The sequence below is a fragment of the Nicotiana sylvestris genome, chromosome 6, assembly GCF_000393655.2.
Source record: "Nicotiana sylvestris chromosome 6, ASM39365v2, whole genome shotgun sequence".
Taxonomy (NCBI): Eukaryota; Viridiplantae; Streptophyta; class Magnoliopsida; order Solanales; family Solanaceae; genus Nicotiana; species Nicotiana sylvestris.
The window spans coordinates 176,066,766-176,082,881 of record NC_091062.1 but is presented as its reverse complement, the minus strand read 5'-3'; the positions used below and the strand labels follow the sequence as shown (position 1 = coordinate 176,082,881).

Below are 16,116 nucleotides of genomic sequence, written 5' to 3'. Positions count from 1 at the left end.
AAAGAAAAGAGAGAAAACAAGGAAAAGAATAAGAACAAGAGAGAAAATAAGAGCGCAGAAAGAGCAAGAGAGAAAATTGGGGAGATAAACAAAAGTCGGGATGAAACACGCAACCGTTGCAAAACATATAGAAAACACACTCAACTTTATAGGTGTATCACACCCCCAACGTGCGATTACCTATGTGTTAATTGTCTCACACTAACCGGTTTGTTGTGTTGGCTATAAAATAAGTTCTATATTAAGGTGGTTGGTTTTGTGGTAGTCTGGCTTCACATCCGTGCTTCACAAGGTCAAAATGGAGTGTTGAAATGTCTTCGGAAAGTCATCTGCCAACAGTTCCTATCCTGGAGGATAGCCCGATCTCGGCCATCCCAACATCCGAGTCAGCAACTGCTGAGGAAAATAGAATTCTGCGTCTCCGCATAATGGAAATGTGGGACGCCTGGTCCAATGGAAGAGAACCACCGAGTGCGATACCTGGATTCTCTGAGCTACTTCCCAGGGCAAGTGGGACTTCCAACGTCCCCATAAGTTATCCAAATACCCCACTGGGATATCCTACCATCTCAGCCACTTTGCTGGGACACCTTCTGAGGCTCGTCCCTAGGTGTTAATTTCAGGTGCGGCCTCCAATATATTCACTGCGCCACCTTGTTCAGCTACGACACAACCCACTTTACCCAGGCCAAGCTTTGATCCATCATCTTTTACCTTCCAAGTGCCATCGTTTCTACTGGAACCTACCTAGTTCACTACCAACGCTTACCCTCAGCCACCCCGGTACGAGTTTACCGCAGGATAAGAAAAAACCCCCAAAGAACCCTGAACAAGAGGAGATTACCCAAAAAATGAGGAGTATGGAGCAGAGTCTCAAAAATATACAGGGTTTGAGCGGGCAAAAGAGCGTATCCTACGCTGATCTGTGTATGTTCCCACATGTGCACTTACCTTTAGGTTTTCAAAACCCCGAAGTTTGAAAAGTATGACGAGCATAGGGATCCTATAGCCCACCTCAAGAGGTACTGCAACCAATTGCGGGGAGCAGGTGGAAAAGAGGAGCTTCTCATGGCTTATTTTGGAGAGAGACTAGTCGACATTGCTTCTGAATGGTACATGGATCAGGATATATCTCGTTGGCATATTTGGGATGACCTGGCTCGGGATTTTGTCAGGCAGTTTTAGTATAACATCGACATAGCCCCATACAGGAATTCATTGTCGAACCTCAAGAAAAAGTCCTCGTAAAGCTTCCGAGAGTACGGTGTCAAATGGAGCGAACAAGTGGCCAGAGTCAAGCCTCGGATGAAACAGAGATGGTTAGCATTTTTCTTCAAGCCCAAGAGGCTGACTATTTTCAGAACATGATGTCTGCGATGTAGAAACCGTTTGCCGAGGCCATCAAAATTGGTGAAATGGTTGAGAATGGTCTAAAACCATGACACATTTTGAGTCAATCTGCTATAAGGGCTACCTCCCAAGCAATTCAAGGCGGGTCTAGAGGTGTAGCGAACCGAAAGAAGAAGGAAGAAGTGACAATGGCAACTTCAAGTGTAAGAAAACCCCGTCCACCTAGACCTTACTTCCCTGCAAGAACCCCACAACATTACTATACCCATCAGGATGTGGCCTATGCTATGGATCCTCAGCTATACACAGTGATGAATGCCCATCCCTACGCTAGGCCACAACAACAATTCAACCAAAACCGAGCTCCATTTCCTAGAAATCAATCTCCTCGCCAAGCTCAGTATAATCCGAACCCCTACAAAATAACTTCACCAACAATGCCCATGCCCAGGAACCACCCAGGATGGCAAACTTCACGCCCATTGGTGATTCATATTCTAGCCTGTTCCCTAAACTTGTCTAGATGGGTTTGTTGCAGCCCGTACCCCAAACCAGGCAAAACCTAGAGTCGCCTTCCTACAGAGCCGGTACTCGATGTGCTTACCTTTTGGGAGTGAAAGGGAATGATACAGATGACTGTTGGACCCTGAAGAGAGCTATTGAAAATCTCATAAAACAAAAGCGGATAGTGCTAAAAGACGAAGACATTCCTAATGTGACCAACAATCCATTATCGACTCACAACAACGGATCGAGTTTTGGGATGATTTGCGAAGATAAGGAGTTTGATCCTACTTTGAAAGCCATAATTGCAATCGCTGATGTTGAAAGGAAGTCAAAGGCTGTCGCAAAACAAGACAAGGGGGAGAAGAAGAGTAAACCCACCCCTCAAAATACAGAAAAGAAAGTGGAAACCAAAACTGCGGCAGCACCCTCAAAAGATGTCATTCTTTATGTTCCCCAGGGTCACAAGAAAGAATAAATGTCATTGAGCCCTCCGAGAAGGTTTGAGTTGAACAAGGGACTTAAGATGTATGCACCTGAAGGGACCTACATGGCGTGAGGACCAGTAATTCCACTCAGTTTGAGCGAGCCCGTGATCATTAGCCACGCACCACAAAGGCCTATGAAAGACCCCACTACCGTCCCTTGGAACTACAATAGAGCAATTGTGACATACAAAGGGAAAGAAATTGCAGGGGAAGTAAATAAAACCAAACCGGCTGAGAAATACCTCAATCTGGAGGAAGGGAATAATGCCACAAAGAAGCGTTTCCCACTCAAGAAGCCAGTTAGTGCCGAAGAAGCAGAAGAGTTCTTCAGGAAAATGAAAATTGCGGACTATGAGATAATTGACCAACTCCGAAAGTCTCCTGCTCAGGTCTCTTTGTTGTCTCTGCTAATGAATTAAACTGAACATCAGAAAGTGTTGATCAAAACCCTCAATGAAGTGTATGTTCCCATTGAAACCACTGTGGAACAACTGGAAAGGATGGCAGAAAGATTTTTTGCAGTCAATCAAATTTCTTTCAGCAAGAATGATTTGCCCCCAGATGGGGCCGCCCACAACAAAACCCTTTATCTGACAGTTAAATACGAGGGATATTATGTGAAAAGGGTCATGCTGGATGGTGGTTCCGGAGTAGATATTTGCCTTCTCTCAACTCTGCAAAGAATGGAGATCGGTACTGAGAGAATCAGGCCCAACAATGTCTGTGTGTGGGCCTTTGATGGCATCAAGAGAGATACCATAGGTGAGATTTATTTGATTCTGACTATTGGTTCGGTGAATTTTGAGGTGACCTTTCAGGTCCTAGACATGGATACTTCCTACAATTTCCTCTTGGGAAGACCTTGGATTCGCGTAGCAGGGGATGTACCTTCCACTCTACACCAGATGGTGAAATTTGAATATGAAGATCAAGAGATTGTAGTCCATGGAGTGGATGATCAGTCGATTTACCGGGACCCGTCAGTCCCATGTCTCGAAGCTAGAGAAGGAAGTGAACATATAGTCTATCAAGCTTTCGAGGTTGTGGTCGCAGACCAATGTGAAAAAGGAAGCCCTTGTCCTCAACCCTTTCTCTCAAATGCGTCAATTATGGTTTCCAAGGAGATGATCAGGCATGGTTATAAACCCGGGAAGGGGCTCAGGACGTCATTGCAAGGAATCACTGAATCTATCACTCTGGCTGCTAGCAAGAAGTTCTTTGGTGTGGGTTTTCAAGCCACACCAGCTGATGAAACATGGGCAAATGAGTGAAAGAACAATGGTTGGGTCTTACCTCAGCCGATCTCGCATCTGTTCGAAACCTTTGTCAGGACTTAGTACAATGAAGAAGAAGAAGATGAGGCCTTCACAACCGAGGAAATTGAAGAAATTTGTGGGGCTATGAGTAGATATTGTATAAAACCCACATGGTTCAGTCGGGAGAAGGCTCGAGAACCGCCGAGGTGCTGCACATGGGGCCCGATGCCAAGTTGCAAAATTGGAAGGCTACTCCGTTCCCAGTCAGGGGGGAATCCTGGTAGTCCAGTCTTGCCACCTTTTCTGCATTACGAGTTATTTCAGGGTGTAACTCGGATGTTTATTTTAGTTTCTTGTCTTTAAAATTCCAATGTAAACCTTGTTATCTTCAAAGTTCAATGAAATCAAATCAATATTTCATCATTCATCTCTCTTTATTCTTTCTGATTTTTGTTACTTTTTCTTATTTCTTTTTTCATTTCTAATAATGCGGCTTTAAATAACATGACATGCTTGCGGACTTCATGCTCAGATCCAAACACGCTGTCTAATTATGAAGTAATGAACCAAGAACTGGAATATGATGAAGAAGAGGCTTTTATGGAAATAAATCGAGAATTGGAACAATTTGAGAATAAGACTAAGCGAAATCTTAATGAAACTGAGCCGATAAATTTGGGTAATTTAGAAGAGGTCCAAGAGTCCATGATAAGCATTCACATAGATGAAAGAACTAGGGATGCCTTGATCCAACTTTTGTTTGAATTCAAAGATGTGTTTGCTTGGTCCTACGATGACATGCCAGGATTGAGTGTCGATTTGGTGGTCCTCAAGTTGCCGACTTACCCTGATTATCCCCCTGTCCAGCAAAAGAAAAGAAAGTTCAAAACTGATATTAGTGACAAGATCAAAGAAGAAGTCACCAAACATTTGAAAGTGGGGGTGATCCGAGTTGTCCGATATACCACATGGCTGGCTAATGTAGTTCCTGTACCAATGAAAGATGGGAAGACTCGAGTGTGTGTCGACTACCGAGATCTCAACAAAGCAAGTCCCAAGGACAACTTCCTTCTGCCAAACATCCACATCCACATTGACAACCGTGCCATACATGAGATACAGTCTTTCGTGGATTGTTATGCTGGGTATCATCAGGTCTTAATAGATGAGGAAGATGCAAAAAAGACAACATTTACAACACCTTGGGGCACTTATTGCTACAGGGTCATGCCTTTTGATCTGAAGAATGTCGGGGCAACTTACATGAGAGCCATGACTACCATTTTCCATGACATGATGCACCAGGAAGTTGAGGTGTATATGGACGATGTGATCATCAAATCCAAAATACAGGACGACCATGTTCGAGACCTGAGAAAGTTTTTTGAGCGGCTGCGTAAGTATGATTTGAAGCTGAATCCGGCTAAATATGCATTTGGGGTTCTGTCTAGCAAACTCCTGGGATTTATAGTCAGTTGGAGGGACATCGAGTTAGATCTAACGAAAATAAAGTCTATTCGGGATTTGACAAAATAAAGTCAAGAGGCCTTTGACAAAATCAAAGAATATATGTCAAATCCGTCAGTCGTAGTCCCACCCAAACCTGGAAGACCTTTGTTTTTGTATTTGATAGTCTTGGAGAATTCTTTCGGTTGTATCCTCGGGAAACATGATGTGACCGGGAAGAAAGAGCAGGCAATATACTATTTGAATAAAAAGTTCACAAGCTATGAAGCTAAATATACCTTGTTGGAAAGGACTTGCTGCGCCTTAACTTGGGTCGCTCAAAAACTTAGGCATTACCTATTGGCCTACACCACTTATCTCATCTCCAGGCTGGATACTTTAAAGTACATATTCCAGAAGCCGATGCCCACAGGGAGGTTAGCAAAATGGCAGATCCTGCTCACTGAATTTGACATAGTCTATGTCACTCGCACGACAATGAAAGCCCAAGCTCTAGCAGATCACCTAGCTGAAAACCCTGTTGATGACGAATATCAACCCTTGAATTACTTCCTGGACGAGGAGGTGAATTCAGTTGAGGTAATATCAGAAGACACCAATGCTTGGAAAATGTTCTTCGATGGAGCTATGAACACAAAAGGCGTTGGGATTGGGGCAATTTTGATCTCACCCACTGGTCAATACTATCCAGCCACAACCCGACTTTAGTTTTTCTGCACAAACAATACTGCCGAGTATGAATCCTGCATTATGGTTATGAATATGGCAATCGACCAAGACGTTGAAGAACTATTGATCTTGGGAGATTCAGACTTGATTATCCGCCAAGGTCAGGGTGAATGGGAAACCCAGGATGTCAAGCTTATTCCATACAGGTAACATGTGGAGGATCTTAGTAAACGGTTCAAGCCAGTTGAGTTCAGGTATATTCCTCGTTTTCATAATGAGTTAGCCGATGCACTCGCTATTTTAGCCTCGATGTTTCCATATCCAGGCAATCTCCACATTGACCCACTAGAAATCCAAATCCGAGAAAGGCATGGTTACTGCAATACGGTTGAGGCAGAACTTGATGTTCAGCCATGGTATCATGATATCAAGAGATTTCTGAAAACTAAAGAGTATCCTGATCAAGCCAGTGAAGACCAAAAGAGAACTATTAGATGACTTGCAAACGGTTTCTTCTTGAGCAGCGAGGTCTTGTACCAAAGGACTCCAGATCTCAACTTGTTAACATGTGTTGACACCGAAGAGGCTGGAAGAATCATGTATGAAGTGCACGCAGCAATGCGTGGACCCTACATGAATGGGTATGTTTTGGCAAAGAAGATCCTTTGAGCAGGCTATTAGTGGATGAGTATGGAAAAATATTGCTTCAATCTTGTCCGAAAATGTCATCAGTGTCAGGTGCACAGTAATCTGATCCATGCACCACCTACAGAACTGCCTCCTATGTCAGCACTTTGGCAATTTGTTGCCTGGGGTATGGAAGTCATTGGGCCTATCGAGCAAGAAGATTGGGCATAGATTTATATTGGTCGCCATCGACTACTTCACAAAGTGGTTTGAATCAATTACTCTCAAATCTGTCACTAAGAAAGCAGTGATAGACTTCGTGCACTCCAATATCATCTGCCGTTTCGGTATTCCTGCAACTATCATTATGGATAATGCTGCAAACTTGAATAGTCACTTGATGGGGGAGATATGTGAGCAGTTTAAGATTACGCATCGAAATTCTACTCCTTATCGGCCCAAAGCTAATGACGCTGTTGAAGCAGCAAACAAGAACATTAAGAAGATTATAATAAAAATGATCCAAAGTTCCAGACAATGGCATGAAAAGTTGTCGTTTGCATTATTGGGATATCGCACTACTGTGCACACATCAGTCGGAGCAACCCCATATCTATTGGTTTACGACACTGAAGTCGTAATACCCGCCGACGTTGAAATCCCTTCTTTTTGGATCATTGCTGAAGCTGAAATTGAGGATAGTGAGTGGGTCAAAACCCGTCTAGAATAGTTAACCCTAATTGATGAAAAGTGTATGGCCGTTGTCTGCCACGGGCAGTTGTATCAACAAAGAACGGCCCGTGCCTATAACAAGAAAGTGCGGCCTAGAAACTTTGAAGTGGGAAAACTCTTTTTGAGGCGTATTCTCCCCCATCAACAGGAAACAAAAGGAATGTTTGCTCCTAATTGGAAGGGACCATACATTATCAGAAAATTGTTGCCAAAAGGGGTGTTGTACCTGGGAGACATCGAAGGAAATGACCCCGAAACAACTGTAAATGCAGATGCAGTCAAAACAAAAATCAAATTTCCCCCCAAAAGTGAAACTGGGCAGATGTTATAATGGTTCGGCGATGATCCCGCTTGAACGGTTCCAAAGTTGTAATTCAATCCAAATTCTTTTGACCCAAACATTGTTCAAGTCCTTCCGATCAAGCGGTAAAAGGTGTTCAAAATCAGAGAACGCAGTTGTTTGAACCCGATGCAATCAAAATAAAGAAATAAAATGAGAGAGTCTTATTGGTGAAAATCCACGGGCACCGTAAGGTGATGGTGAGCAAAGAAATTGAAATGAGAGAGTCTTGTTAGTAAAAACTTGTAAAGATCACTATAAGGCGATGGTGAGAAAAGAAATGAGAGAGGTCGATTGGCGAAAACCCGTAAAGGGCGCCGTTGATCGAAGAGAAGAAATCCCTACCACCATTGGCACTGAAAGAGTCCTAGCAAGGTTTCTCGTTTTTAAAACACGGGTCGTAATGGGTTTATGAGAAGTTGGATGGTTGTGCAGATCGGGTATCCAGTCCAAGAAGCATTTCATGTCAATTGAAGTCTGCATGCACTCCAGATAAGTCCTTCTTTCCTCCTCGAAAGAGACACTTCTCCTTAAATTCACTTTCTTGTCCTTTGTTTACTTTTCTTTGAATCCCTTTCGGTCTAACTCTGTTTCGAGACTAATACAAACAAAAGATGGCAAGATTGGTTTTACAGGGTTCTGCTTAATAAAAGCCACATCCAAAGAAAAGCACTCAGCCTCAGCGGGTGCATCAAGTCGATCCCAACTGCCATGATGGCCGATGCTCAGAAGTTGAAATTATTGAAAATGAAAAAAAATCTAAAGTCAAGTGCCCATAAGGGCAGAATAAGATGAAAAGACCAAAGTCCCACACGGGCGAACCCTCATGTGAAATTTTGGAAGTCGAGGTCCTCAATTTTAGGAGAGCGATCAACCTTCAGAAAAGCCAGCACGCAACAAAGGTTCTCATCAAAAGAGTTGGGCCGATCTCAAGTGATCAAAACAATCAAGGCCACAAAACCAACCACCGTTTCAAACTAACAATTGTTCTTTGTTTGAAAACATGAAACATGTGTAATCCAAAGCAACCTTGCAAAAAGCAGGTGCAACCAATGAGAAACTCCGCAAGGGCTAGAAACAGCTTTGCAGCAGCAATCCATAAAGGGAAGTCCCCTCCGAAATTCTTTCCCCCATTTACTCATTCTAAAAAAATGAAAAAAGGAGAATAAAAAAAGGAGATAAGAAGAAAAATTCAAAAAAAGGTAGCTTAGGATCCCCAATCTCAATTTTTACGCTTTTCCAACATAGGATCTCCACTCCCTAGTTGAGTTTATTTCAGACATAGGGTCTCCACTCCCTAATCGCCTTTTGCCAACATAGGGTCTCCACTCCCTAGTTGAGTTTATTTTTAGACATAGGGTCTCCACTCCCTAGTGGCCTTTCCAACATAGGGTCTCCACTCCCTAGTGGCCTTTCCAATATAGGGTTTCCACTCCCTAGTTGAGTTTATTTTAATACATAGGATCTCCACTCCCTAGTCTCATTTGATAACATAGGGTCTCCACTCCGTAGTTGAGATTATTTTAGACATGGGGTCTCCACTCCCTAGTCAAATGAGTTAATTTGACTTCGGTCAACGTTTTGGGTAAACGGACCCGGACCCATGATTTGACGATCCCGGAGGGTCCGTAGGAAAATATGGGACTTGGGCGTACGCCCGAAATCGAATTCCGAGGTCCCAAGCCCGAGAAATAAATTTTTTTAAAAGAAATTATTTTCTGAAACTGTTTAAGGAAAATTGAAATGCAATTTGCTTAGAACATGATGGTATCGGGCTCGTATTTTGGTTCCGGCACCCGGTACAAGTCTTATATATAATTTAAGATATTTTTGTGAAATTTGGTGAAAACGGAGTTTATTGACGTGAATCGGACTTCCGGTTGAGGAGTTATGGACTTTGAGAGTTCTTGATGAAAATGTTAAGTTTTGAGGTTTAATTCATGATTTTACATGTTATTTTGATGATGTGATCGCACGAGTAGGTCCATATAATGTTTTTGAGTTAGTATATACACTTGGTTTGGAGTTCTGAGGGCTCGGGTGAGTTTCAGGATGTTTTAGGCTTAAAACCAGAAGTTGCAGCTCTTTGAACCCACCATTGCGGTCCGCGGTCGACCTTGTGCGGTGCGCGGTGGAGGCTGTGCGGTCACAATCGACTTTGTGTGGTCCGCACAGGGCACTGCTGTGCGGCCGCAATCAACTTTGTGCAGTCCGCACATGGCACTGGACCGCAGTACCTTCAGGAAGGCCTGTGCGGCCGCAGTCCATTTTGTCCGGTCCGCACAGGGGGTCTGAGAGGGGTATAAATAGACGAGATTTTCAGTCATTTTTCATTTTTCAAAACCCCAAAAACATAAGAGGCGATTTTTCAAACAACCTTTCTTCTCCAAATCAATTGTAAGTCATTCTTAACTAGTTTTCTTCAATCATTAACATCTTTTAACATGATTTCAACTTCAAATCAGTGATTTTCATGGGGGAATTAGGTGTTTTGGGTAGAACCTAGATTTTTCAAAAATTGGGGATTTGGACCTCGATTTGAGGTCCGATTTCAAAACAAATTATATATTTGAGTTCGTGGGGGAATGAGTAATCGGGTTTTGGTTCGAACCTCGGGTTTTGACCACGTGAACCCGGGGGCAATTTTTGACTTTTTGGGTAAAAACTTTGGAAAATTCATTTTCATGCATTCAAATTGATTCATTTAGTGTTTATTGATGTAATTAAGTAACTTGTGACTAGATATAAGCGAATTGGTGGTGGAACCAAGGGGCAAAGATATAATTGAATCGTGAATTGTGTTCATGGCATCGAGGTAAGTGTTTGGTCTAACCTAAGCTTCAGGGATTAGGAGTTGTGTCCTATTTGCTTCTTGTTGAGTACGACGTATAGGCATGGTGACGAGTATCTATACGTTGGTGTCAAGTATGACTGTGAGTCTTATATTGTGATTTTCATAATTTCGTTGTATTATTCATGCCTTGATGAAGATTTCTAATTGTTGTATAAAGTTTGTGGCAAGAATTGTGACCTATGAACATTGAGGAGCATTCGCTCAAGTTGTATAGCGAAATTGCGAAAGTATAAGTGACAATTGAACTTTTAGAGAATTGGCTCGAGGTTGTGAAATGAGTTGTGAAAGTATAAGTAATAATTGAAACTCTAGAGCATTGGCTCGAGTTGTGAAGTGAATTGTGAAGTAAGAGTGAGAAAGAGAAGAGATCATTATGTTGCCCCCTTGCCGGGCTATTGTTGAATTGTAGTTCCCTTGCATTGTGTTCTTAATTGATAATATGGATGCTTTGGTTAATGTTTCTTTGTGTTGGGTAGGAATTATGGGTATAGCTGAGGTAGTTAGGTGTTGGAATGAGGTTGGTTATAGCAATAGTAGTTAGGTGTGGTGACGAGTTTGGTTATGGCTGAGGTGGTTAGATGTTGTAACGAGTTTGGTTATAGATGAGGTAGTTAGGTGTGGTATCAAGTTTGGTTATAGCTGTTTCTCCCTTGCCGGGACGTGATTGCTTATGCTGTCGAATCCCTTGCTTGGATAGTATAGACCTTATTGACCCCTTGTCGGGACTCTTGTTATGATTGTTGATAATATTATATATGGATCGGGTTGCATGCCGCAACAATATTATATGTGGATCGGGTTGCATGCCGCAACAATATTATATATGGATCGGGTTGCACGCCACAACAATATTATATGTGGATCGAGTTGCATGCCGCAAAAGATATGATAAAATGGGAGCGGGTGGTATGCCTACCACAAGATATAGTGAAATGGGAGCGGGTGGTATGCCTACCACGAGATACGTGAAATGGGATTGGGATGCACGCCTGCAACAATATGTGAATAGAAAGTGAAATTTGCCTTTGTCTTCCTTATTCATGTTAATGGTTGGATTTTGATTCCTTAATAAATTCACTTGATAGTCTGTTTTTACCTGTTATTCCTCGAAGCATGTTTCCCCCTCCCATCTTTACTTGTTTATTTCTGGTTTACTTCCCGCTGTATATTATATAACTGCACAGCTTTATTTGGTGGTCTGGTCCTAACCTCGTCACTACTTCGCCGAGGTTAGGCTAGGAACTTACCATCACATGGGGCCGATTGTGCTGATACTATACTCTGCACTCTTTTGTGCAGACCCCAGTGTTGTGGACTTCGAACCATGGTGAGATTTCTGATTCTTGATCATCAGGCGACCCGAGGTAGTCCTGCAGGCATCTGCAGGCTTGGAGTCCCCTTCTATCTACTATTCCTGTTTCTTTCATGCATTTATAGAGACAATGTTATATTTATTTCTTTCAGAACCTTTATTTGTAGTATTCATAGACCGTTTGTGAAACTGTGACACCAATTCTGGGTGATTAAGGTTTAAGCTATTGAAATAGACACATGTTCAGATATTCTATTGTTTTCTTCCGCTTATTCTGATTTTTCACTGTTTACACGTTATTGTTTTATATAATGTTAAAGAGAATAGAAATTGGTAAAAAAGTAAATTGTCTAATAATTGGCTTGCCTAGCTCACATTAGTAGGCGCCATCACGAATATCGAGGATGAGAAATCCGGGTCGTGACATTTAGACATAGGGTCTCCACTCCCTAGTCGCCTTTTGCCAACATAGGGTCTCCACTCCCTAGTTGAGATTATTTTAGACATGGGGTCTCCACTCCCTAGTCGCCTTTTGCCAACATAGGTCTCCACTCCCTAGTCGCCTTTTGCCAACATAGGGTCTCCACTCCCTAGTTGAGATTATTTTAGACATAGGATCTCCATTCCCTAGTCGCCTTTTGCCAACATAGGGTCTCCACTCCCTAGTCGCCTTTTGCTAGCATAGGGTCTTCACTCCCTAGTTGAAATTATTTTAGACATGAGGTCTCCACTCCCTAGTAGCCTTTTGCCAACATATGGTCTCCACTCCCTAGTTGAGATTATTTTAGACATAGGGTCTCCACTCTCTAGTCACCTTTTGCCAACATAGGGTCTCCACTCCCTAGTTGAGATTATTTTAGACATAGGGTCTCCATTCCCTAGTCGCCTTTTGCCAACATAGAGTCTCCACTCCCTAGTCGCCTTTTGCTAGCATAGGGTCTTCACTCCCTAGTTGAAATTATTTTAGACATGAGGTCTCCACTCCCTAGTCGCCTTTTGCCAACATAGGGTCTCCACTCCCTAGTTGAGATTATTTTAGACATAGGGTTTCCACTCCCTAGTCGCCTTTTGCTAACATAGGGTCTCCACTCCCTAGTTGAGATTTATTTTAGACATAGGGTCTCTACTCCCTAGTCGCCTTTTGCCAACATATGGTCTCCACTCCCTAGTTGAGATTATTTTAGACATAGGGTCTCCACTCCCTAGTCCCCTTTTGCCAACATAGGGTCTCCACTCCCTAGTTGAGATTATTTTAGACATAGGATTTCCACTCCTAGTCGCTTTTTGGCAACATAGGGTCTCCACTCCCTAGTTGAGTTTATTTTTAGACATTGGGTCTCCACTTCCTATTCGCCTTTCCAACATAGGGTCTCCACTCCCTAGTTGAGATTATTTTAGACATAGGGTCTCTACTCCCTAGTCGCCTTTCCAACATAGGGTTTCCATCCCTAGTTGATTTTTAGTATAGATATAAAGCTCCACTCCCCAATCTCTTTCCCAAGGATACACAATCCTTATTTTATCGCTTTCAAATAAAGAAATAGCTTTGATTTTAGTTACAAATAATTCACGAAATTTTCCTAGCGAAAACTGGGGCAGAAAAATTTCGTTCGTTTGTTTATTTTGGTGTCTGAGTAGGTTTTACCTCGAGGCATAGGGTTCAAGAAGACCAAAAGAATGAGTCTCAATCCAGAATAAAGAAAAGAAGAAAAAGAGCAAAAGTAAGTGAACTCAAAGTGCTGAAACGGAGAAAGACGCGGACTGCTCAAGATATGATTGAAGTCACAAGCTTTACGAGTCCCGCCTTGATACGAAAAGCTAATGAAGAATGAACCAGCATTCGCAGCAACGAGCATCAAGATTCAGATTAGAGTTTGCAAAAAAGAACTAGCCAAGACTCAAGATCAAGTTTCAGAAGACTTATAAATAGGAATCTTGTAACTCGTAGTTAATAGGATTAGCTAGTTTAGATTTTATCCTTTATTTCGGTGTAATAAGGAGCCCAACAAGCAGAAACAGCAGCAACAACAGTGAAATCATAGTTTCCTGGTAGTCCCAACTACCAAAATTTTCAGAACTACACTAACCTGATTCCTTTATAACCAAGGATATGTACGCAACCTCCGAAGCAAGGTTCGGTCAGACTCTTTCAAAAAATGCTTCTCATGGAGTTTCAAATGGGCAAAAATCCCTCGTAATTGCTTGTTTTGTCTTTGGCCAAAAATCCATCATGTTTCCGAGCAAAGAGGGGCAGCTGTGAGCATGTGATTTTTGCCCTATATGAAATACTCCTATAAAACCCAAGAAAATAGATTTTTTCTTAATTATTTGCCATTTTTAGGAATTTTTGTAGATTTTTCTTAATTGTTTGTATTTTTCTTCATGTTTAATTTTTATTTAAATCATGAAAAAATACTAAAATATCATTCATTGCATTTAGGATTTATTTTTACATTTTTAGAATTAATCAATAGTTATTTACTTTATAAAAATTTGAAAATCACAAAAATTACCTCATTTTTACATTTTTGTCTTTTAATTTTGGTTTATTGATTTTCCACTTTTAATATAGATTTAAGTGAGGTTTATAATTTTTATAATTAGTTAATTACTTTAATTTCATATTTTTAGATAATTTAGAATTTTTTTAACTATTAGGATTTCTAATTTATAAAAAAAAATAAAGAAGAAAAAGGAATTAGGAAAAGAATTGAAAGAAAAAGGGGTTATATGTCTTGAAAAACTGGGCTGGTTTCACATACGAATTCGGCCCAAAAAGCTCATCCCCAAAACGATCCATACTCAAAACCCAGGCCCAAACCATGCAAACCCGTCCGACTCACCTTCACCCAAAACGACGTAGTTGCACTTCAAAACTACGTCGTTTTACTTATCCCTCCCCATTAAACGACCAAACATACCCCTGTCTTCATTTAATTAATTTACTCCCCATTTAGATTAAACCTAATCCCCTTCTTCTCTCTCAAAGCACCGCCCACTCCGTCGTATCTCTGTTGCCCGAAAATCGTCTTGCGGTGGTTTAGCACCTCCAAATGCCTCCAAATCTTAACCCTACGACCTACATCACCTCCTCCTCCTTGTCCCACTATTAATATCACCAAAAGACCACCCGATTTCTCTGAATTTCAGGTCAAAAAATAAAAAACCAAACTTTTTATCTCTTTTTCCCAAGCTTTTCGGATTAAACCTTCAATCCATAGTAACCTTGTGAATTCCACAGTTCTTCAACAATATAACTTCATTTGAATATCAAAAGCCCTCTCTCATGGATTTATTCAAATTTTAGAAACTGGCTTTTAACCGCTTCCATTTCTTCGAGCCTCTGCTTCGCTTCTTTTTGGCACACGTTTAGGATTGCTGCATGAATCATTAGCCATGAACGAAAGTTCGGCTAATATTTGTGATGAAATTCTCACCGTTTGGTCGAGATTTTATTTCATTGGAGTTCGAATTGGAGTCGTCATTGTTCTCGAATATCTTGAGGCTTAATTGGTATACCCATTTTTCCCTTTTTCTATAAGTCCAATTACCGGTCATAGCTCGAATCTCTTCTCCCTTTTCTCTGTTAATTTTGTAGGTTAAATTAGAGTTTTGGGCATTTTGTTAATTAGTCGTTGATCTAGCTTTAGTTTTCATTTTTTCTTTCAATGTGTTTTTGCTTCACTTGGTAGATTAATTAAGGTTTGATCTCTGTTTTCTTTCAATTTGTTTTGTTTGGTCTGTCTCTGATTTATTTTCAGTTGTTTGAAATGGGAGTTTTGACTGCCGTTTGTTTTAAAAAGGGTTTTGAAAGATTAATTTTGGAGACTTTAAGGGGGTGATTGGGATTTAATTCAGGGGGTCCAAAGCAGGTTTGACCTGTTAGGTTCTAGGAAGGTTCCGGGAGGGGTTATTAGGTAATCAAACCACCAGAGTTTAGATCAAATAGGTAAAATTGCAATAATCAGTGATTGGAAGGTTAAAATTGGGATTTATATGGGATGAATATCAGAATATTCTGGATTGTGTACATTTGTCCTTATCCTTGTGATGAAAAATTGATATTGGGTGGGAAAAAGACGAACAGCTGTGAAAAAGGGCTGTACTATTCTGAAATTTCAGAATTTAGGGTAGCATATTCCCTTTTTGATGCCATTTTTGGATACCCTATATATAGAAAGCACTCACTCTCACAGAAAAAGGTAGGAAAAAGATTGAACGACTGAAAAACAAAGCTTTTGAAAAGTTTTCTTAAGAAATTTTGATTTCTCTCTTCTACTCTGGAGGTTTTTGTTGGGAATTTCAGAGGTTGAAGAACAGGTCTTGATTTCCTTCACGATTGTTTTAAGTTGATTAGTTGCCTATTCTTGCTTTGGTTCTATTCTGGTGTTTTAACCTTCAGTTCTTTTTGGAACCAAGCTCACTCGAATGTGGGCTGTTTGTTGCTGCTTGTTTTTCTTCTTCAAATATTCAGAAAGTTCTGCTTCTTTTCCTTGGTTTTCTTTCCTGCTACCGTT

General features: G+C 41.2%; 1 protein-coding gene across 1 annotated transcript; it reads left to right on the top strand.

Annotated features, from left to right (window-relative positions):
• The first annotated feature begins 5,167 nt into the window (after positions 1–5,167).
• LOC138871726 (uncharacterized) lies at positions 5,168–5,773 on the top strand. Its single transcript, XM_070149624.1, has one exon. The coding sequence runs from the start codon at positions 5,168–5,170 to the stop codon at positions 5,771–5,773; it is 606 nt and encodes a 201-aa protein (XP_070005725.1).
• Positions 5,774–16,116: the final 10,343 nt, after the last annotated feature.